A 23,562-nucleotide genomic window follows, 5' to 3' on the forward strand; every position below is an offset into this window, starting at 1 on the left:
ATGCAGGAAGGCAGCTTGAAGCTCAAGGCAGCAAGTGCCATCAGCACAAATTGCCGTTACCCTTCATAAACAGAGCATTATGGTGATAATCCTGACAATTTAATTCAGTGCGAGGGCGAAAGACAGCGTGTGTTGGACTGTCACCGAGCCTCTTAAGCACTGCTCATTTCTGTTCCTTTGCCCTAAGTCTTTGTAGCTTTTGACTTGGTCTGCACAAGTTACTGGAGTTTCCTCTTTTTGTTTTTTTTCTCCTCCATTCTTTGCTTAATTTTTAAATCTCCTGGTTTTTTGTTGAGGATTAGTGTGTATTGTGAATATTTTTTTTTTAATTTGTTGGCTTTTTTTTTCCTTTTTAAAATGAAATTCCCACTGGGTTTATTGAAATGTAAATACTTCATAAAATATGTATTTTGAAGAAGACAAAGCATGAGATGTGTCCCTGCAGCCTTCAGCTGGTGTAAATGAGTACAGTGCTCTGCTGGTTTACAGGGGATGAGGATCTGACCCAGAGTTTTTTCCTAAACCCCTCCACCCACCCCAGCATGCATGGGAGTAAGTCCAGGAATGTTGAGAGTCGGAAGTAATGAGAGCAGACGTGGCTTTGTTCCTGGATGAAAATCCACTTCGGAATTAGAGATGACTGCCTTTGAAATTGGAAATCGCTCGCAATTAATTTTCACCGGTACCTGAAGCCTCTCCTTGGCTTCCAGTGTGGAAAAGCAGCGTTAGCCTTTGCCAAAACGATCTCACTTTGGCTCTGCTGAGATCAGTAATTCCCGGTGGGGCTCAGCAAAGCTGCTCCTCTGTCTGCAACTTTCTGTTTGGGCTTTGTGTGGCTGGAAGTTGTGGCTGCTCTGCCCAGCTGTAAATGTGGATGTGCAGGCACGTGCACACTCATGTTTTCTCTATATTCCCTCTTTCCTTTTCTTCTCTTTTTTTAAAAAAAGGGTTAGACTCCAAAATGTTCTGTCTCAGCTCCAAGCACAACTAACAGATTTCCCTTCAAAGGGAGGAGGCAACAAGCAGAGGAAATGCAAGCTTCATTTATTTTTTTTTTTTTCCTTTATGTCTCTATGTCTCTTCTGGTCCCTTCAGCTGCAATCTCGCAGCGCCTGCCTCGACAGCTATCAGATAATTTCTTTATCTGCTAACAGCAGCCTAACTAATTTATAAAGGAAGAGGCATCACCATGAAGGCACGAGTCATTCCCCTGCCTGCTCTGCTGTGCTCTGGGCTGTGCTGCTCCAGCTCCCCCAGCTCCCTGCTGTGAGCCCAGCTCAGGGAGCTGCTGCTGGCGACGCGCCAGGCGAGGGGAGGACCCGAGCGGGGGGACAACTCTGACAAATCAATGTCAAAGGTTTGACATTTTCATTCATGGCCGTGTCAAAGCCACCTTTGCAGGGGGAAGGGGGAGGTCTGCTTTCCTCTTGCTTAAGTGGTTGCCATTTATGTTTTAATTTGCTGTTATACTTTCCGAAACCAAACAGGGAAACCCTCGGTTGTTGTTTCATGCTCCATTTCCCTTTCTCCCCCATTGCTCCCCCGCCTTTCTCTGCATCCTCTGTGAAGGAATCTGTGCATGGGGTGGCCCAGCTGCACGTGGAGGGGCTGCTCTCCCTTGTAGGGTGTTCTGTGGCCCCTCTGGCCATCCCTTCCAGGCTGGATGGCTGTTCCTCTGCACCTTCACCTTTCCTTATGCTGTGATGCTGAGTTGGCTGAGGTTGCAAAAGTAGAGGTATTTGTTGCTTTAACTGGGAAGGATGGGCAGCAGGTGAGGATCACACTGTCCTGTCACACATTGTGGCAGAGATTCATCCATTCCTGCTAGCCAGGTGTTAGATAGTTTGGAATGAAAAGAAGAAGATATCCTTGTTATAATTTCTTTCTGTACTTTACAAATTGAAGAATACCAGCAGTGCTTCTTTTCAGAAACCACAGGCAGCTTTCTGACCATCTGAGATTCAGGAATCTGAGAACTGTTGGACCCCAAAGATTTCTGTCTTCCTTAGATTGGCTTAATCCCAAGTGAACTCCTTGGCTTCTTTTCTAGACATGACCTTTGCCCATTACTGAAAATTTGGGCCCACAGACATCAGCTTTTATGATCTGAGTAATTCCCTTGGAAATGGGACCCAGTTTGGATGCAGCTGTAATATTAATGGCCTGGAGCTGCACAGCTGTTCCTGTGCTGTCACCTGGGGTGTGTGTGCCCCTTAAGACAGTGTTAAAGAGGACAAAGAATTTCTAGTCTCCTATAAATGCAGCTTTAAGCAGGACTGCTCACTTGGAAATGAAGCAGTTTGGTAAGCATTTCCATATCTGGGCCATAGCAGGACCCAGCAGTGTCTTGCAGGCAGGACTGGAGAATAAATCATCTGGTTGAGCCTACAGGAGGAATGTGAGTCGACAGAATGAAAATAAATGCCCAGTGTGAAGCCTGGCTAGGACAGCTGACTGAGCCTCCTGTACTTAAAAAAAAAATACTGTGGAATCTCTGATGGGCTGGGCTTTGGCTTTGCACATCAAATGAGAGAGGAGGTGAATTCTCAGAGCAGAGAAGGAAATCAAACTGTGTGTCTGGTATCAGAGGTGGCTTTTGAGGCTATAAATGCATTGTAGAGTGAGTTTGTCCATTGGGAAGTGTCTGAGCTGTGACCTGAGTGAGGTAGCAAGGAGTGGAATCATGTAGGATCCTGTGGGAAAGGAAGAGTGATGATGTGACCAGAGGGAAGGAAGCTGCAGGAGAATTGGCTGATAGGAAAAGTTCCTTGGGAAAAGTTTTCTTGTCACCCTCTGAGCTTAAGTCACTATGAGAGGAAGGAGTTGTGTCTCTGCACACCTTTAGTTTTAGCTCTTTGGTTTTGTGAGTGTGGTCACTAGCATTGGTGGAAACAAATGTGTGTAAACATGAAAGTATCATCCTTTGAGTGAGGGTTGAGCTCTGTCTCATTCCAGAGATTCTGGAAGCTAAACTGGAGGAGACAAGATGTAGCAGGAGTAACAAACAAATTGGAGCAGGTGTTTCCATCCTGTGGGTGCCTCAGTCTCTTTCTCACACTTGCACAACCAAACTTCTGCTTCTTCCCATGGCACTGAGTGAAAAAAGAAATGTTGGACACTCCCTTGGTTCAAGGTGGAGGTTGCAGATATTATTCTTTATAGTTATGAAACAAATTTACAAGAAGCATTAATGCTATGAGCTGCTTCAGCTCTGTCTTGAGTTCCTTTTGGTGAAAAGAAGAACCAGGTCCTTCCCAATCGTCCTGATTCTTCTCAGTGCATGGAAAGAAAAGTTATGAAAATAACAGAAGTGTAATCCAATTAATTTCTTTAATCAGTTCTTCTTGGTTAAGAGCCAAGGAGACTTTCAGTGAATGGAAAGTTCACCCTCAGTTATTTTGATGCTCTGCTAGAATTGGAGTATATGTGTTGGTGACTTAAAACAGTGACAAAATTGTGGGTGGAACTGTGTCTCTGTGCCACTGAAAGCAGGGGTTTGGATTTTACAGCAGTTCCACTTTCAGGGGTGATGAGGAAGTGTCTGGGCTGAGACCTTGAGTATTTCAGGAATAAATTCTCAAGTTGAAGTGTGAATCTCAATTGTTTTACTCTCCATTACCAGTCTGTGGCTCATTCCACACTGTGTTTCAAAGCAGGAGAAACTTTGAATTTTTTTGTCTTTTGTAATTTTTTCTTTCTTGCTCCAGTGTTTCAGAGCTGAAGATGGAGAAGGTGTTAGCCAGCCTGATGAAAGATGATCGCTTCAAGTTGCACAGGCTAGGAAGGAAGGTGAGTTATTCTGCTGCTTTGGAGCTGCTCCAGTTTTCACTTGCCAGTTCAACATCACTGCTTAAGCATCTATCTTCACATCCATGATGTCAGACAGTGTAAATAATTATAGAACTACCTTATATCACAAGTTTTCAGTCTTTTGTTCCTTGCTTGCTAACTCTTCAGCAGATATCTTTGTAACAGACAGGGAAGGTTTCTGGATGCAAAAGCTCTGTGTTTCTTCCTGCACAGTGTTTCTGTTTTTCCTGTGTTTTCTGCACTAAAATACTGTTGGAGATGACAAATGGCTCTAAACTTCTCTGAAGAAACGAGGAAAATGCATTTAGTGATGTGTTACATCAGGGTTTTTATCATCTGTATTTACTTGGAGCCTAAAACAAAGCTCCTGGGTTGACAGGCACCTTTTTATTGACTTGGGCAAGCTTTGGGTCTGCCTTCAAGTCACCAATTCACAGAATTCACTCATTTGCAATTGATGGCTCGGGCGTTGCTGTGCTCTGGCAAATTAAATCCTGCAAGAGCCCACATTTTGAATGGAAGTCAAGAATGTGTCAGGCATGATGCAGCACACACTCTTTTTCCCCTCTTGTTGCTGTTTTGCCTGGCCATGCTTTTGTTACCGTGTCTGAGGCGCCTTGTTCCCGGCGCTGGCTGGTGGGAGCTGTGGTGTTACGGCCTGGGAAAGATGTTCAGTGCTCCTGCACCTCGCAGCCAGCCAGCTCTGAGCTCAGCTGAGATGCAGCTCTATTTAAACCACTGTTTTTGGCTGAAATCAGCCTGTAATTCCTGTGTTTTAAATGTCTGGATCATGCCTAGGATACCACCTCATAACGAAGTTCAGTCGTGATTTGTTAGTGCAGAAATTATTTTAAATAGTTCCATGTATAAATATTTTCCTTTTGACCCAAATGTGCTTATAGTAGGGAAAACTTCAGATTGCCTTTGAAGACTTTTTTAGCAATTCAGTTTTTGCAAAAATTGTATTTTAAATTTGATACTGACATGGGACAGAATATTCGTTGTTCCAGATGTGGGGACTAATGTTATTTCATGTGAAGTGGGCAAAAAAGAGAACATGTTTTGTTCCAGGAAATTAGAATTTAAGTTTTGAAAAATGGCAGGAGAAAATGTCTTTTTAGCAAAAAAAACCTAACCAAAAACTGATAAGCTTGGTATTTCTACCATGCTTCCAAATTGTCAAATGCTCTACACATTTAAGCACAGATTTTTTTAAAATACACTTCTTTTGGCTTCCTTCCTTTCCTTCCAAAAAGCTCTAAACCCAGCCCCTCTTTGAGAGGAGGAGTTGCTGGTTTGGGCAGTGCTGCTGGCAGGCCCTGCTGTGCCAGGTGCTGCATGCAGGAACTTGCACAGAAAAATTTGGTTCCTTTTGCTTTCAAAGGTTGCATTAAATTCCTCTTTTCCCTCTGACATGAAAGCAAGTGGGATTTTGCTGTTGACTTCACTGGAGCTGAAATCCATCCACTGTGGTTGTAGGATGGTTTTAATCTCTTGCAGGAATTTAGAAATACAGAACAACCAGTTTTCATATGACTCAATCTGAAAGAATTGGGATTTAAGGACAGAGTTTCTCCTTATGGTAACAATTCTGTATCATTTAATGGGGATGGAATTACAACAGTTCTGTCAATATGAAACAGACTCCTTCAGGAATTACTTGAAAAATACATTCATGCAATCAGTTGTTGTGTTTGTTAGCTCCATGTTTTGCATTGCCATGGAGGCTGTGAGTGGTCAGCTCAGAAGCTGCAGGGACATTTCCCAAGTTTTCAGGAGGGTTAATCTCTATTAAATTCCCTAAATTTGCCACGTGGACAGTACAATAAGCTGGGAGTGCAGTGGGACAGGGAGGGATTGAGGAGGTGTCAGGAGGAGCTGAAGCTGATCTGACTGGGATGTTGGAGGGAGGTTCAGCTCTCCATGCTCTGAGTCATGTATATATTACAGCCCTGCACTCAGGAACCTCATTATGATGCTCTTCAGTTCTCATTGCCTCAACTCAAGTCCATTATAAGTACCACCTTGGAACATGTATTTTTTGGGCTTCTGTGTGCAGCCAGGGAGCAAGCTGAAGTGCCTGTAAAATGTATATTTTATATTTAGGTATATGAAATATATATGTGGCTATGTCTGGGCGTGTGAGTGTTCACCTGCCTACAAAGAGAATAAATTTGATCTTTCAACTTTTATGGAGGGGGGCAAGGGGGACTTGGTGAGTTCTAGAGAAGGTGTGTGGAGGTTAGTAAAAAGTTGTTATTAAAACAAAATCCTTCATTTTGTTTTGAAGTATAATGGAAGCAGGAGATGTTACAGCCAGGCTTTTTGGTGGGTTTTCCCCATCTTTTTTTTTTTTTTTTTTTTTTTTTCCTGTTCTAAGAATGAACTTTTCTACCTCAGTCTAGTCTTACTGTGTTTCAATATTTTTTTCTTCATTATCATGTTCTCTTAATGAAATCAGAACTTTTCAGTACTTACCCCAACCTCTCAAACCTAAAACCTGCCATCTTTATCACTGGAAGTTTCCTTGCTCTGACAGAAATCCATGTATCTTTTTCTGGTGGAGTTGGCTTTTTTGGGAGCTCCCCTGATGTTTCAAACTGGTTAAATAACATTGCATCCTGACTTTTTTTCTCTTGCATTTCTTCTTTTAGCTTATAAACACTGTTGTTGTCCACAGTCATTAATGCCAGTGGTTTGGGATCAGCCAGAACAGGCTTTGAAGGAATCACAAGGCAGAAAAAGTTCTATCCCACTGTTTCTCCATGATGGCAACAGTGCTGCTTATTTAACTGAGGGAACAAATTTAGATGGGGAGCAGATCAGGCAAATCTCTGGGGTAGGCTTTTATCTTTGGGGTCTTGGAAAAATGTGTAAGGTCTCAAATTAATTGTCCTGCTCATGCAAACCAGGATTAAAGCTTGCCTGTGTGAGTAAAGCACATGGAATGGCTTCCATGCCCTTCCAGTAGCACTGATTTATTTGATCTGTCCAGACATTCAATCATGGGCAGGTTTTATTTTCAGTTTGCCTCTGAGTCAGTTTTAAATTTAGATTTTTTTATTATTATTATTTTTATTGGGGTGGGGATTTTTGTTGGGGTTTTTTTGTTGATGTTTTTTAGATGAACCTCCCTGGAAGACAGGAATCAAACACAGGTTTTTTTTCATGCCCATTAGGGTGCAATTTTAAAATGAGACTGTCTCAAGGGTCTGAAGGGGATAAAAGACAAGGTGGAGATGGGAGGAGGGGAGAAGCTGTTTTCTGAGGACATTATGTTTCCTGCCATTTGCTTTTTTTTATTTTATTTATATCTCTTGCACTGACCTCACACTTTGGAAATTATGCACCTAGTTTTTTATCCCTCATTTTTGTCTTACTTTTTTTTTTTTTTTATTTTCCCCCAGCACCAGGAAGAAGAGATGCCTCATTTTGAAACCTAAAGGGGGGAATAAGAAAAGTCCTTTGTAATATATTGCCATATTATCACTAAATCCCCTGACAGTTGTGACACAGAAGCAAGTCACCTGTCACTTAAGCTTGAGGTCTCTTTAATTTTCTCCTGGAATTCGCACCAGGCTGTCTTTAATTTGAGGCCTTTATTGGAATTCTGAAACCTTTCTGCCTCCCCGGTGCTCAGATCTATTCTGAGTGCTGTTACAGAATGTATACAATAACCAACACAGGGATTCAGAGGGGGCTGAAGCACTGTTTATTTAACACTCTGGAGGGATTTTCGTGCTTATTCGGTCCTGGCTACCCAGCTTTCAATATCGCTTTGACAACCGTTATGCCCTTCTCATTAATTTTAAACAGTTAAAACACAGGAAAAAGAGAAAAAGTTTTCATTATTAAAGTGCTTTACTTTTTAATAACAGAGGATTCTGTCCGCCAGGGGAAAGGGCAAACCTCACTAATTTCACATTCATATTAAAAAGCGCTGGGAAGGTGACACTTGGTGCTGCCAGGCTTAACAAAAGGAAAGTGCTGGGGGCCGGGAGGAGCAGGCGGGGCCAGAAAGTTTTGTGTTACATGTCGGTGGAAACTTGGGAGTGACAGCAAGGAGTGGCCACCTGGGGCAGGCAGGGGGTCACCAAGCCTCTGCAGAGCCCCTGGGCTGGGGCAGGCTCAGCTTCAGGGCACACCTGTGAGAGGAGTGTCCAGAGAAGCTGAGGAAGGGTCCAGAGAGTGAAAAATGTGAGGAGCAGCTGAGGGAACTGGGGTGGCTGAGCCTGGAGAAAAGGAGGTTCAGGGAAGACAACTCACAGACAGGTGGGGATCAGGATCTGCTCCCAGGGAACAAGGACAGGAGGAGAGGACACTGCCTCAAGCTGTGCCAGGAGAGGTTCAGGTGGGACATCAGGAAGGATTTCTTCACTGCAGGGGTGGTTAATCATTGGAATGGGCTGCCCAGGAAGGTGGTAGAGTCCTCATCCCTGGAGGTGCTCAGGAAAAACTGGACATGCCATGGTTTGGTTGGCAGTGATAATCAGCCAAAGTTTGGACTCAATGATCTTGGAGGTCATTTCTGACCTAAATGATGCTGTGATTCTGTGAGATGGGTCATGAGCTGTTCCTGAGGGGACTGAGAGACAGCAGAGACAGAAATTTGGGAGAGTTCATGTGTTAAAGTAGCCAGGCTGTCTTTGGAGATGCAGGTGGATGGTCAGTCCAGGCAGTGAGTGAGCAGGAGCTCCAGCCCCAGCTGTGTTTGCTTTGTTGAGGAATTACCCAGTGCCTGGAAGCTGTGGGATCCTGAGTTTCAGAAAGGGCACAGTGCAGGGTATTTAAACTACATTTGAGGTCTCTCTGGCCATGTTTGCTGTTGGGTACAGAGTGGCACATCTGGGACAGGACAGCATTTTGTGTCAGGTGCTGGCAGCCCCCACAGTCCCTGGGGTTTGTTTGTGGTGTCAGTGGGATGTGGCTCCTGTGGACTGGCAGCAGCACAGAGGAACGAGGGGTTTGCAGCATTAGCATGCAGACCTGCCAGAGAAGAACAACAGGATTGCTGCCTTGGCACAGGCCTGCTCCAGAATGCCAGGAGCTGGATGTTTGTATTCAGTCAGCCCTGCTCGGGTGAGGGGTCTGACCAGTACCAAGTTGCTGCCTGGGTCTGGCACTCTCACACTTGGATGCTGGCTCCTGTCTGAGTCACACTGGAGAACTCTGGCCCTTTTCTGGGAGAGGTGCACATCCATGGATGCTTGGCTGTGCACTTTGCTGTCAGCTTTCCATCACTTGTTTTCTGGTCCACATTTCCTTTCTCTGCCTGGATCCCTCAGAGAGGGAGAGAGCCTCCCTTCTCCTCCCAGTAACAGCTTGCTCCCAGGAATGTTTGTTTTCCACTTCCTGAACTGCATCCTACAGTCTGATCCCAGGAAAGCTGGAACACGTGCAAAGTTGCTCTTTTGGCCTGAGGAAGTTTATTCTGCCTTGCCTTTGGTGCAAGGGGCTTGTCCTGCTCTAGAGGAGCCAAGTGATGACAGTTCCAGTCAAATGTGTTTACAGTGAGGAAACTTCATGTAGAAATCCATGCTGGAATTCATGAGAAGTTCATTTGGTTGCCTTTGTTCACAGGTGCTGAATTTGGTCTCTTCTCTGGAGTTTGGGGGTGATTGTGGATCTCATGGTCTCCTGCCCTGGGTGTTTTGGGGAAGTGCACAGGGGAATTTGCAGTATCACTCTGAAACTCTTCGTGTAGGGTCTTGGGGAGTTATTCCAAATAATTCCAGTGGAAACAAGCAGTGGGATCTGGCCTGTTGTACCTGGAAGCAAAAAAAGAAAAAAAAGAGGGGAAGAGAAAAGAAAAGCAAGGGGAAAAGATACATGATAGATGTTAGAAAACACAAAATTAAAACTGATTTGTTCTCCCCACCACACGGCGCTCACCGGCTGCTCTGACTTTAACATCTTTATCTGGATTTTTTTTTTCCTCTAGTAATATTGAGAGGATTACCTTTGTTGGCCCCTGGGTAGTTGCTGTGTGATTTTACTGTTATTAAATCTATTGTAAACTGCTTCATTATTCCTGACTCAAATTCTCTCTTTCCTCTAATCCTCCTGCCTCCCTGGTAGAAATCCTGTGGCAAGAACCCTCAGGAAGTCCGGGAGAGAGCCACAGTCCTGCAGACAAAATTTGAAAATCACGTCCACTCCAGCGAGGAGACTGTCCGGTGGGCAAAGAAAGGTCAGTGAGCTTCCTTCCACTTATCCCACAGGGGCTCAGAGGAGCTGCCAAGGTTTTCTTCTGGGGCACAGCATCAGGGAAAAGGCCTGCAAGAAACATTTTGGGGCTGTTGGGCTCTGCAGGGGGTTGAGGCAGGCCCAGAAGGCTTTGTGGTGATATTAAATGTTAATTTCTGGCATTCCCATATTATGTGCAAATGAGATTTAGTCTTGGCTTTCAGTGGGACTCACATCTGAGGGCTCTGACCCAATCAGAGGAGTGAGTGGGTTGTGTGTGTCATGCTGGGAAAGGGATGGGTGACTTCCTCCACCACATCCTGCTGCAATTCCCATCAGATGCCTCCAGTTCACACCAGGGGTGAATTTGAAGTGAAAGACAGGATGCAGTCCTGACCAGGAAAGGATCTTGGACTGGAGCTGGTTGTGTGGGATGGGAGATTAAAGAGAGAGGGGCAACGACTCAAAAAGGCAGGAAGAATAAAAACTGGGATGGACTTGATGATGGTAGCTGTGTACAAGCCTGGGGTTTGGTCTGCCATCTTTTCCAAGCAGGATGCACAGCAGTTGTCACTGAGCAGTGTAAGAGACTCTGCCCTTCTTCCTCTCAGTTTGGAAAATCAAGACGAAGACAGATTTGGGAGAAAGATTAAACTCTTGCTGGGGATGTGGTAGGAAAAGAAATACCAAACTGTCTCCTGAGAGGAGCCAAAAGTGTGGTGCAGGGTGGGCACTGTGGGAAGTCAGACCCCAGAGCTCCTGGGCAATCATTTGGAATTTGACTATGAGTTACTGAGTCCACAAAATGCAAACCCTTTATGAGAGACTAAGCCATTCTTGCTCACAGTATTTAGGAATGGAGCCTTTCCCCTTCTTTTGAGTCTCCTCAAGTTATTTCAGTTCTTCAGCATTTCCAGTTGAGGAGGTCCTGGTGAGATAAATTTTAATGTTCTGCATCATTCCTGTTTACCATTCTGTGTACCTGCTGTGTGCACCTGCATACAGGTGTGGCACAGGTGTGCCTCATGTGCTCACCTTCTGAAATCACCTTCCAAGGGGTCCAAAACCATATGGGGAAATTGCTCTTGGAGTTATACAATAACTGGAGAAGGAGAGGCTGTTCTCAAGATAAAAGTTCAGTTCAGCATGAAAATTCTTTGGAACCTTGAGAAGTGATTGTTCAGGAGGTCAGAGGTGCTGTTTTTTTTCTGAATATTGTATTCCCTTCTTAGGTGATGACACAGCAGAGCAACCAGAGTATCTCCTGTGACCACCTGCTTACCCCAGTTATTCTGCATGCTTTTGATTATGTTTGGCTGTATTGAGAGGCAAAGTATTTGAAATTCTGCTGTTTCACTCTTTGCTCTCCCCACACCACTGCACATCCTTGGGCTGAAATCTCACCCCACCTCTAGCAGTTGCAGAGCTGATTTCAGTTCCTTAGGGTTTTCAAACACCTTCCTCCTGCAGTGAAAGTGTTGGACTTGCTACACAAGCAGCTTTCACCTGTTTTCAGGTGTGTGGTGTAATTTTGTAGGTGCTCTTTTAAATCCACAATCTCAAAGCATGTGACTGACATGATCATAATCCTTCATTCTGCACAGATGAGCTTCTTGCTGCTCCTTTGGGACTTCTTGTACCCCATGCAAACTTCTAACCTGAAATGCCTGTGATAGGAGCAGCCAGTGAATAACTCTGGTCACACCTAAAAAACCTCTGTGGTTTCTCTCCACCCAGTGTCACTGTGCACACATCCACCCACACACACTTGTTGCTGACCTCAGCATTAGTAACTTCTTTAGCCACAGAAAAGAAGCACAGAAAATACATCAGGAAAATCTGAAATGTTGTGCATTCCATTTATCTTGTAGAGGAGCACTCCACCTCTTTTTCCAACTCTGCTATCTACATATGCAAATTTTCCACTGCTGAGTGGCTTCCATAAGCCCCTCTTCCTCCCCTCTGAGCCAGGCATCATGAATAATTAACATGGCAGCTGGCTTTTGCTTTCATGGCAGACAATCAATTGGAAACTGTGCCAGAGATGCATTTGTTTCTCTCTCTTTTTCTGTTTTTCCCCATTTTCTGACCCAGTCAATGTTAATAAGCAGTGTTTGCACTGCAGCCTGCTTTCAAAAGGCGAGTGGCTCCCTGCCCGCTCTCCCCTTCTGCCTCTGGGTCCCGTGGTTTTCACACTCAAATCAAATGGTTCAGGGAAGGTGCTGCCCTTCAAACTTGATTGACTGATCAGCAGTGAGATGGGTGGGAGGAGGGGTCTGGCTGGGCCCTGCTACCTGGAGGATGAACCTTGTCAAGAGGGGAGCCTCTTTTGGGAAGGGCTGGATGCTCATCCCAAGGCTTTGCATGGTGGTAGGTGCTTCATTTCAGAGCTGTGGGGCCAGAAAGAGCTCAGGAGGCAGATCCTGTGTGCCCCTGAGTTACACAGAGGGTAAGGAAGCAAACCCTGCTTTCCTCCTCCTCGTTTCCCAGTTTTACAGCCAGCAGTTGAGCATTTTGCCTCCTCCTTTCAGAGTCCCAGGAGCCCAGGGCAATGGCACAGAGCTCAAGTCCGTGGTGCTTTGGTGCATCCTTCCCTCCTGCTCTGGCAAGGTGCCTCCCAGTGCCTCCCAGTTTACCCAGCCACGCTGAGGCCATGCCCTGGGGCCAGGGCTGGGAGGTCAGAGCCTGGTGAACAGGTTATGTCACCTGTCTCCCTTTCATATCTCATTGCCCTCTCATCCCCTGTTTAAAATAACAACAAACCAGCCCATCTCACCCCCATCATGCATAGAACACACTGGGTTTTTTCTTTTCTTCCTTTGATTTTCCACACTTATATTTCCTGGAGAAAAATGGGGATGCAGAGGTACAAAAAACCAATTTAAATCCTCTGTCTTACATGAGCACAAGTCCAAATCCCACTCCAAGGCAGTACATGTTACCTCAGACTTGTGTTGGCAAAAACTCTCAACAGCTCAGGCAGTTTGTTCCTGTGGCATCAAGATAAGGAAGCCTGTACATGAATTATGGCTTGACCAGCTCTGTTACCAATCTTTGTGAGTTGTTTTCCTAAAGCTCTGTCTCTTTAATCCCAAAATCATAAAAAAATTTCAACTTTAAAAAAAAAAACCCAATAAAACTATCAGTATCTGTCCACTCTAATTGCACATAAAAGCCAGAAAACATGGCTCTGACAACTGAGAGGTCTAAAGACTTGATAGTAGAGATTTTTAAAAGAATCTCATCCACAAAGATCTTAGTTTCAGCCTCATGGGTGCTGTAATGAACATCTCAGCTCTGAGCTGCTCAGAGGTGAGGCAGTTTCCTGGGCTGGGATTGTGACCTGCAGGTCCAGCCAGGCTCTCAGTTCAGCTCTGGGTTAGTGCCTCCCTGGTTCTGTGTGCTCTGACTCACAGCTGGATCTGGCAGATGTCTGTCAGGACTTTGGGAAGAGGGGAGCCTTTGACACTTTGATTCTCTAACTCTGATCTGGGGAGTTGGTAGCAGCAGCTTTTCCTCTCTGCACAACTGTGGGAGGTGAGCTCAGCCTTCATAATAACGGGATCTTTAGTACCAGCCATTTCAAATGCTGTGAGGCAGACAGCTGGATTAGCTCCAATGGGACTGAATTCAAAGCAGGAGCAAGTTTCTATTGTTCCCTTTGAAGAGTTACACCTTCTCATAGGTGAATTTGACCAATAACTTTATGAAAAAAAAACAATCCAGCAGAACAGGATTTTGGAGAACATTTGAGCTGGTTTATAAGCCCTCAGAAGGATGGCCTTCAGACGAGACACTGAGACAGTATTTGGAATTTAGTATTCTCTTTTTTGGGAAAACACAGGTCTCTGGGTGCTCAGAAGCCTCTAAAAGAGCAGCACTGTGAAATTGGGAAGAAGGTGCAAAAAACTCAATCTTTTCTTCTCATCGATTGGGAAAAGGAGTTCGCTTTGCTCAGTAAACAGAGCTTTGATGGATTCCCTGGGTCCTTCCAGGAGCTGATCTGCTAAAATGACATTTTTATTACTGTTCATAAACTCCAATCTCCGGCTGCTGCCAAGAGATTAGACATAAGCTGTGGGCAAACTTGCTGGTCCGGTGGCTCAACAGGCAAGGGCAGGAGAGGTGAGAGTTTAGAGCTCACTGCAGTCAGGAGTGAGAGGGAGAGGAAGATGCAGGTGGTGCTTTGGAGTGAGGGCTGGGGAGACACAGGAGGTTTAGCAAGCAGAGCAGCAGCAGGGGATTGAGGGGAGGCATTTTCTGAGCTGCAGTTTCCTTCCTGGGAGTCCCTCTATTCCCAGAGCAGGGGCCAGCCCGGGTGTAGTTAACGTTCTGGGGATGGGGAGGAGCAGAGGTAGTGCTCATATTAGTGGATGATTGTCTTTAGAGCAATGAGCCCTGAGGGAAGGGCATTACAGGAATATAAAGATGGGAAGGGAAATTTGCACACAGTTCTATTATTTTTCCCTTTTGAGAAGGTGAGCTCTGTTCTCAGTGTGCTGATGAGTCAGGAAATCCATCCGGCTCTCAGATATTTATAAGGGACTAGCTGGTAACTGGTGAAAAATGCATGGACTACTGGGACTCTAATATCAGAGGAGTCTTCCTGTGCTTCCATGCTTCTCTTTGTCCCTGCATCTCTGTTCCCACTCTCCTCATACCTGCTGCCACTGAGTGTCAGTGACTCTTGAGAGATGTGCTACAAACTCACCTTTTGTGGCCAAAGGAGCAGCCTTGCAGGAGGCAAACCCAGTGCAATTGGATGGAGCTTTGTTTCAGTTCCTAACACCTCCCCAGCACCTCCCTTCCCCTTTTGGGATTGTACCAGTACTTTGCAACCTTCACAGGGTTTTAACATGCCAACCTTTTCTGCCAGCTGCTGGCCAGAAGGTGTCCCAAAGGACCAGACCAGTGTCCTTTCAGCTGGAACAGCTGAATCTTTAATAGTGTGTGTGTGTGTATATATATATATATATATATATGTGTGTGTGTGTGTGAGTCTGTGTGTGTGTATATATATAAAATGCAGCAGCAAACAGAATTCTCTGGTGTTTTTCCTTCCCCTCAGCACTGCAGTCTTTCCTTTGTGCCTATACCACCTATCCCAAGGAACTCAAGCACATCTTCCACATCAAATCTCTCCACCTGGGTCATGTGGCCAAGAGCTTTGGACTGAGAGATGCCCCCCAGAACCTGACTGCTCTTCCAGCTGCAGGCTCCAAGAGGAAGACCAAGCCAACACCAAAAAGGTAGGTCAGCCTGATGTTCCTGAGCCAAGGAGCATTGTGTGACACACTGGGCTCTGCTCTGCTCCTCAAGGTGGTGGGCTTGCTGCAGGCATCAAGTGTAATTCAAAAAGCAGATCTGTTGGTAGAAATGATCCTTCTGCAAACCTGGAGGTGTGAGTAGTTCTGGCAAAAGAATTTCTGCAAAATCCTGTGGGATCTCTCCTGAGAATAGTCTGCAGCAAGCCCAGAGTTGCAGCTCTGTCCCCTCTAGTGTGTGCTCAGGGCTGTTCTGGTACTCCTGCTCTGTGTAAGGAGTTGGAGACTCCCTGATGCTGCTGGAGGAGCCCTGAACCCCCTTCTGTGCTTGCAAGGGAGATGAAGGTGCTCAGTGCATCTGATCCTGCCTGCTCTGAGTTGGTTCCACAGGACAGATAGTCCTCTTTTTGGGGATCACAGTGCTAAGGACATGCTCTCTTCCCTGGTGCAATGGCAGGATCCAAACCTCTGCCTTGCCAGTAAAATCACTGCAATAATTCAAAGCAGGAAAATCTTCTTTCTTTGCATCAATTGTGACTCTTCCTGTGTAATTGTTGTTACAAACTCCTTTAGCAAACCTTAGCCATGCAATTAAAGCACTAATCCACATAATTGTTCCAGGGCTGGGCACTTCTCTTGCACATGCACCTATCCTGTAAAAAGAAAAAATGCAAGGGGAAGGGATTTTAAAATAAAAAGTTGGAGCCTGCATTGTCCTGCTTTCAGCAGCCACCAGGGACAGGCCACTGCTCTGCCTCCTGCTCCAGCTGACCCTCCTCAGCAGATGGGCAACAGGATGGGAATGCCCCTGTGAGCAGGGGATTTAAGGGAGCTTTATTTCGGGAAGAATAGCCTGATTAGCTGATAAAGAGCATGTAAGATGGTATGGGGTGGGCTTTGATGTCTTGCTGGCCCAGCAGGGTGTCAAGCTATGACTGACAGTAGCGTGTCACAGGATTACTTGGCCTGTAACAATGCCTCTCTCTGTTCCTGTGATGTTGCTACTCTGTTAGAGCTACTTTTTCCCTTGTTACAAACCTCTTTTAGACGGGGGTTCCTCCTCCCCAAGTCCTCATCCCATTATAGCACAGACAAGCTCAAGATACAGTAGGTATTTACACGCAGGGTTGGGGGATGTGGAGGTGTTGGAACAAATGGCCTGAGAGTGATTTGAGAGCTCATTTGCACGTGGATCACAGAATTGCAGCTCAAGGAAGGTGGGCAGACTTTGCACAGCTCCATCACAGCTCAAGCTCCAGGTTTCAAATCCAGGAGCATCTGCAAAGTTAAGACCCTGCAAAAAATAGCCAGAGTTGTAATATGCAACAATTGCTTCTGCCTGTGAAACTTGGTTCTGATCAGCTTTCTCTGTGTGTGCTTAAAAAAATAAATAAATAAAGAGAGAGGGTATATTAGTATTTATGGGATAGTTTAGAGAAAGTGAGTATCAATTCAAATTCAGTCTGCACTTGCATAAATCCAGGATAATGCTATTAACTTAGAGAATTGCTTTTGATTTCACACTGACAAAGCAGAAAGCAAAACTTAGCCTGCCTTTTAGAAGACAAATGCTTTCTAATTGTAAAATGCAAGGCTTGAAATTGTAACAGCACAGTCACAGAGTAATCTTTTTAATTATATTTCTCACATGATGCTGTGAGTGTTGGTTGTCGTATTACACATTGTCTCCCAACACCCGATACTGGTTTTTAATCAGGCTGCTCACTAAAGCCTCATCTCTCAGCACCTGCCTAGAGAATAAAGAACAGGCACTCCAGGTTGAAAGTGGGGTAAAGGCAATCATTAAATGTTTCCTTAAGAGGACAAAGAAAACTTCTCATTTCTTTTGAAGTCTCCTTTTATGTTCGGCGCCTCCTTGGAGAGCGTGCTCGGGGAAGGTGAGACACAGAGAGGAGCAGCCAGGTGTGTGATGTTTCAGTGCTGAAACGTGGGAGCAGCCCTCTCCTCAGTGCCCATGTTAACTTCCATGTATTTTTCAGAGGTCTTTGTGCAAACCAGCTGTCCCCTCAGCTGCAGTGGGTCTTGCAAAACCCGATCTGAAGACGGAGCAATAATTGCTGGTGATGTTTTGTGCAAGATGCAGTGCTGTGTTTAGGGGAGAGATGAGCCCACGAACCAGATACTGCATATTGAATTACAGTACATCAGCTTAGGCAGTGTCTGGGCTCATGCTTTGACTGCAGGGTAGAGGCAAGGAAGCTGATCCCACTTCCATTGAGGGATTAGCTGTCCTTGGTTCACTGTGGAGTCGCAGCACGCTGAGGAAGTGGCTGACAGGCCAGATAGACTTGTCTTTTGACTCCTTCACAATACAAATGCCAGAGACCCACTGCCATTCCACCATGCATCCCTGTGCTGCTCAGGATTTTGCATTCTGGATCAGTAGGCTTTCATGGGAATCTGTGACAACTGAGGGTCTCCTTTCCCTTTGAAACCAGGAAGGCCAGTGTGTGCCCCCAAAGGCTTTCACTGCAGTGAGGAGTTGCAACTTAATTTGGCTTTTTTGTGAGCTCCAGTCATTACAAAGAAAGATGACTTTAGTTCAGCTGATTCTGTGGAACTCCCTGCTACAGGAATCTCTGATGCAAGAAATGCTCAGAAAGGTTGAATTTACTTATGAGTATCAAGAATTGCTACAGCATATGCAAAAAGTGATATAAAAACAAAGGTGAAAACCCCCTTGTGCTTCAGAGTTTAGGTCCAACCCTCAGGTAAAATGAGATCAGGAAGAAGTGTTTGAGCACTGCTGTACCTCATTATCACAGTGCCATTGCTCTGATGTGGAGATGGGCATGGCCTGAAGGCTTTGGCTGCAAGATCACTGTGTTAATTCATTCTTCAGCAGGTCAGATAGAATCAGACAACTCCTGGGAAATAGACCTGGTAGCCCTGTGTCCTCCACATGGCCAGGGCAGCAGTTTCCTTTGGGTGCAGACTCACAGCCTTTTACCTTCTCTCCCACCTCACATCCTAGGTTCCACTTTTGAACATCTTGGCATTGACAATTTTGAAAAGACTGATACAGGCTTGTGATTCAAGGCTGCAGCTGGGGCTCCCTGCACAGCAATTGTCTCATCATTAGAAGCACTTTGCTTGCCAGTTTTTATGTGCACATTTAGAGCTTTCTTGATATCACTTAATTAGTCAAAATGCAACTTTGGAATTCTGCCCACTGGGAATTTCACTTGGTTTGGGCAGTCTGTTCTAGAAAGCCAAACTGGAGCTCAGGTAAGAGCATGTATCCATGGGCAGATGGAGTCAAAAATGAGAGTAAGAGACATGGCTGCTGTGAAAGGAAACATCACCATCACTCCTCATTAAGGCAGTTCAGGGACACAGTTGATGTTATCATGATGTTATGAAATAAATCCTCTTATGAAATTAAAGTTTTACAGTTGTAAAATCCATCTGATTGTTTCCTGCATACAGCAGTGCCCTTTATTACTGTCCTGTTGCACTGTGGCTGCAGCACAGAGCCTTTGCTCCATCTCTGATCAAGTGTACAGTGCTTGCACACAGAGCTGGAAAACCTCTGTGCTGGGGGCTTTGCACCAAAAATTATCATCTCTCTCTAGTTGAAATATATTCTGTCCTGTAGACTGGGAAAGGGCCTGACAGAAGCAAAAATCCTGGGAGGTTCCCAGCCTCCCAGTGCTGCTTTTGTCCTTTTCCATAGGGTGAAGACCAGGGGCTGGCAGTGAAAGTGAGATTGGGGTTTCTGTGTGGCTGAAATGCATTTGACTTCAGTAGGGCAAGGTGGGCTCTGCTGTTCAGCACATCCCAGTGTGGAGACCACCCTGCCCTGAGTGTTCTGGAGCAGGCTTGGTGCTCATTCTGCCTGGGTAATAATTTTCCTCCATCTTCTCAAGTGTCTGCATCAGCTGGGAGCAGAGAACCTGGGCCATCTGTTGACCTGTCGAGAGCAGTGTAGGATTGCTGATGGATTTCTTGCCCCCACTCTGCAAAAACAACAGCAGCAAAACCAACCCAAACAGGGTTGCATTGGCTGCAGATGGTTCATCCAGTGCTGTAAGGAGGAAAAGCAGGTGTTGCAGCAGCCTTGGCCCAGAGGTAACCCAGCTCTGCTGCTGGCACAGTGTCAAGGAGCTGTTGGGGATGCTGTCAGGCAGATTGATAGTGCAATCCACACTGAAATGTTTTCTGATAAATGGAATGGCCTCCTCGGGTCTCCTCCAAAGACACACCATGAGTTCTGCTGTGCATAGAACTTCATCCTCCTCCTTCCTCAGCTGAGCAGTTTGGGAGCCTTTGGCTGCAGCAGATGCTGGGAGTTGGTTAAAGGTCACTACACCTGTGCACTGCATTGCAGCAGCTTCTCACACAGCAAGACAAAGGAGCAGGCAGTGATGCCAGCCAGGTTGAGAGACACCTCCAAGAAAAGCTCACTCACATTGAAGTGAAAAGATGAGCAGAGGCATCTTCTGAGCAGCAAACAAGACCCAGGAGAAGGAGATCAGTCCAAACCATTCAGATTTCCTCAGGGGTGGAGCTTTGGGCAGCACCAGCATCCCTAAGATCAGTGTAGCTCCTGAGAGGGGAAGGGGAGCAGCATGCTGGGAATAGCTCTGTAAGGGGGTGTAGAGGGGAACTGAAGCACAGGAAAGGAGGATTTTACTCTTTCCTTCACTGGACACTTTTTCTTCCAGATGTTCCTCTCCTGCCTTTTCATCATTCAGTGATGTATTTAGCAATGTTCACAAGTTTCTCATGTTTAAACACTGAATAAAATCATTCCAGTTTTCTGGAAGAGAACTTTTTTTTTATTTTTTTTTTGTCTTTCAAACTTTGGCCTGGTCTTTTCCAGCCTTTCAGGAGATAATAAAGTCATCTGGGGACAGTTCCTCTTTTTCCTGTTGTCTCTCTGCTGAGGGTCTTGGTACCAGCTTTTGTGAGGTTGCAGTTTAATTACAGATGTGCACAGGCAGTTCTAAACCTGAATCTTTCCCTCCTTCCTTCCTTCCTTTGTCTCAGTAAACTCTGATACCTAGACATGAGATCACAGCAAGAGATGCTCATAATCCATGTGTTTTTCCAGTGGTGGGAACATGGGTTCTGTCTGTGTTGTAAATGCATCTTTACACTTTACAGCCTTTCTGTGAAGCTTTTTGCCACACTATCACCACACAGCTCCCTTAAATTAACATCCCACCAGCCCCCAGCAACAGGGAAAACACAGGGGGCTGGGAGAATGGACATGGAGGCCAAGGAGATTAAATACCTTGCCCAGGGATGCTCAGGGATGAGTGCTAAGGGCTTGCTCTGTTCTCCTGGGCATTGTCTCATTCCATTGAGGGAAGGTGCCTGTGGTTATCTCGCTGCTCTGGCAGAGCCCCAGAGACTGTCACCAGTTGGGCAGAGAGGGAATTCACAGCTTTACAGCAGAAATCAGCTCCTGACCTGGTGCAGTTTCCTGGTGTGCTGTCACTGCAGGCTGGTGCTGGTGCTGTTCCCTGTAGCTCTTCCATCTCCTGGTTAAACAGGGCCTTGACAGCTGCTTTTCTTCTGTCCACGATGAGCACAGGTTCCACAGCACAACTCCATTGATTTTTGTGGCCCTGGGTTAGAGGGAGAAATCTCCCTTTTCCCTGCATCCCTGCTTTTCTGTGTACAGCTGATCACCTCAGCAGGGAGTATTGATTTACTAATTGGGCAGCAATTTCACCTGATTGATAATAAAGTGTTGGACAACCTCCCTGCTGAGCTGCAGCTCAGCCCGGCAGCTACTGGTGGATTCCTTGTTCTTTTGCAGCAGAGAGTTCCCTGTTGTTAAATAAACTGGTGTTGCTTGGAAACCCAGGAATTACTGTAGGAAATGCTTGGAGACAACAATCAAAGTGTCAAATAGGAACTTTTCCCACTGGTAAAGGGGGCTGAGAAGAGGACACACCTGCACAGGCTGTGGGAAGGGAGCAAGGAAATGCCCCAGGCAGCCAAGAGTTCACTTCCCTTGTCTTCCCTGGCCTATTGAAAGTATTGATCCATTGCTGCAGCCAGAATTTATTCCTTCTTTTCAATGCCCAGAGTGGGTTTGGACACCTGAAGGGGCTTTGAGGCAGTGCTAAGGTGTCACCTTTGGGACTGCTGAGTCCCTGTGTTGTCACCAAAGCTTGCTGGTGTGGCTGTGGAGCTGCTGTTCAGTTCCCTCATGTTCAGAGGGACACACAGGTTTCTGTTCTGTTTTTCTGGAAAAACCTGAGATCTGTTACAGGTCCTTGCTAGAACTTGCTCAGAGAGGTGCACCCTGGAGGTGTTCAAGGCCAGGCTGGAAGGGGCTCAGGTTGGAGCTGGTCTAGTGAAAGGAATGATGTTTAGGGTCTCTTCCAACCCAAACCAGTCTGTGACTCTGTGGTCATGAGGAGAGGGGTGGGACATGCCAGCACCAGGAGCTGAGGGCACCCTGATGTGCCCAGGACCATGGGAATGAGGTAGGGAATGACTGGTCCTGCACCCAAGAGACTGTGTTTGGAATAACTGAGGGTGAGACTTGCCCAAGGTTATAGAGCAGGACAGTGGCAGAACTCATGGTGGGAAAATGCTGAGTGGGTTTTTATATTTATAGCTGGCAGTTTAGGGCTGCAGGGACATCCATGTTGGAGTTTGGTGGCCAGGCAGAATGCAGCTATCCTTGCAAAAGCCAGTCTCTGGAGAGAGTGCATGAGATGGCTGCAGGACACTGCAAGAAAAGAAAATCTGTTGGATCTGTTGGGTTTAGATTCATAACATTCTAATTTTTTCCTTGGTTTGTTTGGGAGAGGGTTATGTTTTCAAGCTCTGGATTTAAGCTCTGTTTATAAAATGTTTCCATTGTTCAGTGTCACTGAGCTATTATTATTATTATTATTATTATTATTATTATTATTATTATTATTCTTTATTATTATTATTTCCAAACTGCTGTGTCACCTTATTCATCAGCCTTCAGGCACACACCAGCTTCCCTCCTTCTCCCCACCACCCCTGCAAGAGCATTTGTACAGAACAAAGGCTTGCTTTGAAAAACGCTGGGATATTTTGCCACCTTTGTGAAAACCTGTCACAACAATACCTAATTTCACATGAGGCAGAATTTCAAATCAAGCCTCAAGGAAAAAGAGCTGCTCCTTCTCTAACTTACAACTGTCAGTGGTGTTGCAGGAACCCACCCAGCAGGAGAAGGGGTTCTTAATTCCCTAATTGCTCTGCTGTTCCCCCTGCCCAGGTCTGAGCTGCTGAAGACCCACGGCAAGCGGCGCCTCGCGGAGATCCTGCGCTCTGAATATTCCAGTGGGATGGACTCTGCTGGGGCCAAGGTCAAGAAGAAGAAGAAGAGAAAGCAGAGAAAAGCTGGCAACCAGCAGATTCCAACATAAGCCAGGCCTTTCCAGTCACTGGCTGTAAAAGCTGCTGGAGTGCCTCAGCCGGGGGTCAGGGTGACCTGCCAAATCGGCTGAGGAGTGTTTCAATCTATCAGGCAAATGTGGGAGGGATCCTGGGGAGCTTGGCCTCCTCCCCTTCATTCCATAGGTCCAAGAGGAATGGAATCTAGGCGTGTCCTGTTGTACTGCTGCAATTGAATGTGGCCTCCTGGAGATGCACCGTGTTCCTAAGGTGGATTTTTAGCAAGAAAAATAAAAAAAAAAAATGGTTAAATATGATTTTCAGAGAAACGTGATGTGTGTGCAACAGAAAAGTGAGACAAGTTTGGGCAAGCAGGAGGTGCTTTTCTGTTTAAGGAACACTCCACAATCCCTCATTTGCTGTTTCCAGCCAGGTAAACATGGCAGGGGAGTGTCCCATAAGCACCATGGAGAAGGGAATGTGCCCTGTCACTGTAATGGGAGCACTTCTGCTCCTGTCTCAGCTAATGAAGCCACTTTGCTGCCACCTCCTCTCCTGTCCTCTGTGTGCTGGGCAAGGTCTGTCCCTGGTCACTGTTAGTCAGAATTGCCACCTGCAATGATGCCAGTGGCAGGATTGTGGAGGACTCTTCAGTGTGATGACACACAGTCCCTTTGGGGCAGAGCTCATGGGCACAGAACTTCTGTCACAGCTCCTGAGCTGGGGAACAAACCTTGTCACTGTGGGAAGGAGCCAGAGTGGAATCCAGCAGTCTCCAAATCTCTCCTTGCCTGCAGCATGTTGTCATTCCTGATTATGTAACACAGAGGGAGGATGAGATGTCTCACCCCTCTGAACATGAAAGCTTTTGCAGGCTCTTGCAAACCCTTGCCAGTAGTGACCCAGCCTTTTGGGGTTCTCTGCCTTGCTGGGCCTGTTTTGA

The 23,562-nt window shown here is 45.9% G+C and overlaps 1 protein-coding gene across 2 annotated transcripts in view; it reads left to right on the forward strand.

Annotated features, from left to right (window-relative positions):
• The window catches only part of DDX31 (DEAD-box helicase 31), a 43,942-nt gene extending 21,006 nt beyond the window's left edge, over window positions 1-22,936 (forward strand). For both annotated transcript variants that reach the window (XM_056505118.1, XM_056505119.1), the window contains exons 17-20: window positions 3,708-3,789; window positions 9,889-10,000; window positions 15,065-15,245; window positions 22,501-22,936. In XM_056505118.1, the coding sequence (XP_056361093.1) occupies window positions 3,708-3,789; window positions 9,889-10,000; window positions 15,065-15,245; window positions 22,501-22,651 (526 nt within the window). In that variant the 3' untranslated portion in view covers window positions 22,652-22,936. The remainder of the gene's footprint in view (window positions 1-3,707; window positions 3,790-9,888; window positions 10,001-15,064; window positions 15,246-22,500) is intronic.
• The last annotated feature ends 626 nt before the right edge of the window (window positions 22,937-23,562 follow it).

This window comes from Oenanthe melanoleuca, chromosome 17 (genome assembly GCF_029582105.1).
Source record: "Oenanthe melanoleuca isolate GR-GAL-2019-014 chromosome 17, OMel1.0, whole genome shotgun sequence".
Lineage (NCBI taxonomy): Eukaryota > Metazoa > Chordata > Aves > Passeriformes > Muscicapidae > Oenanthe > Oenanthe melanoleuca.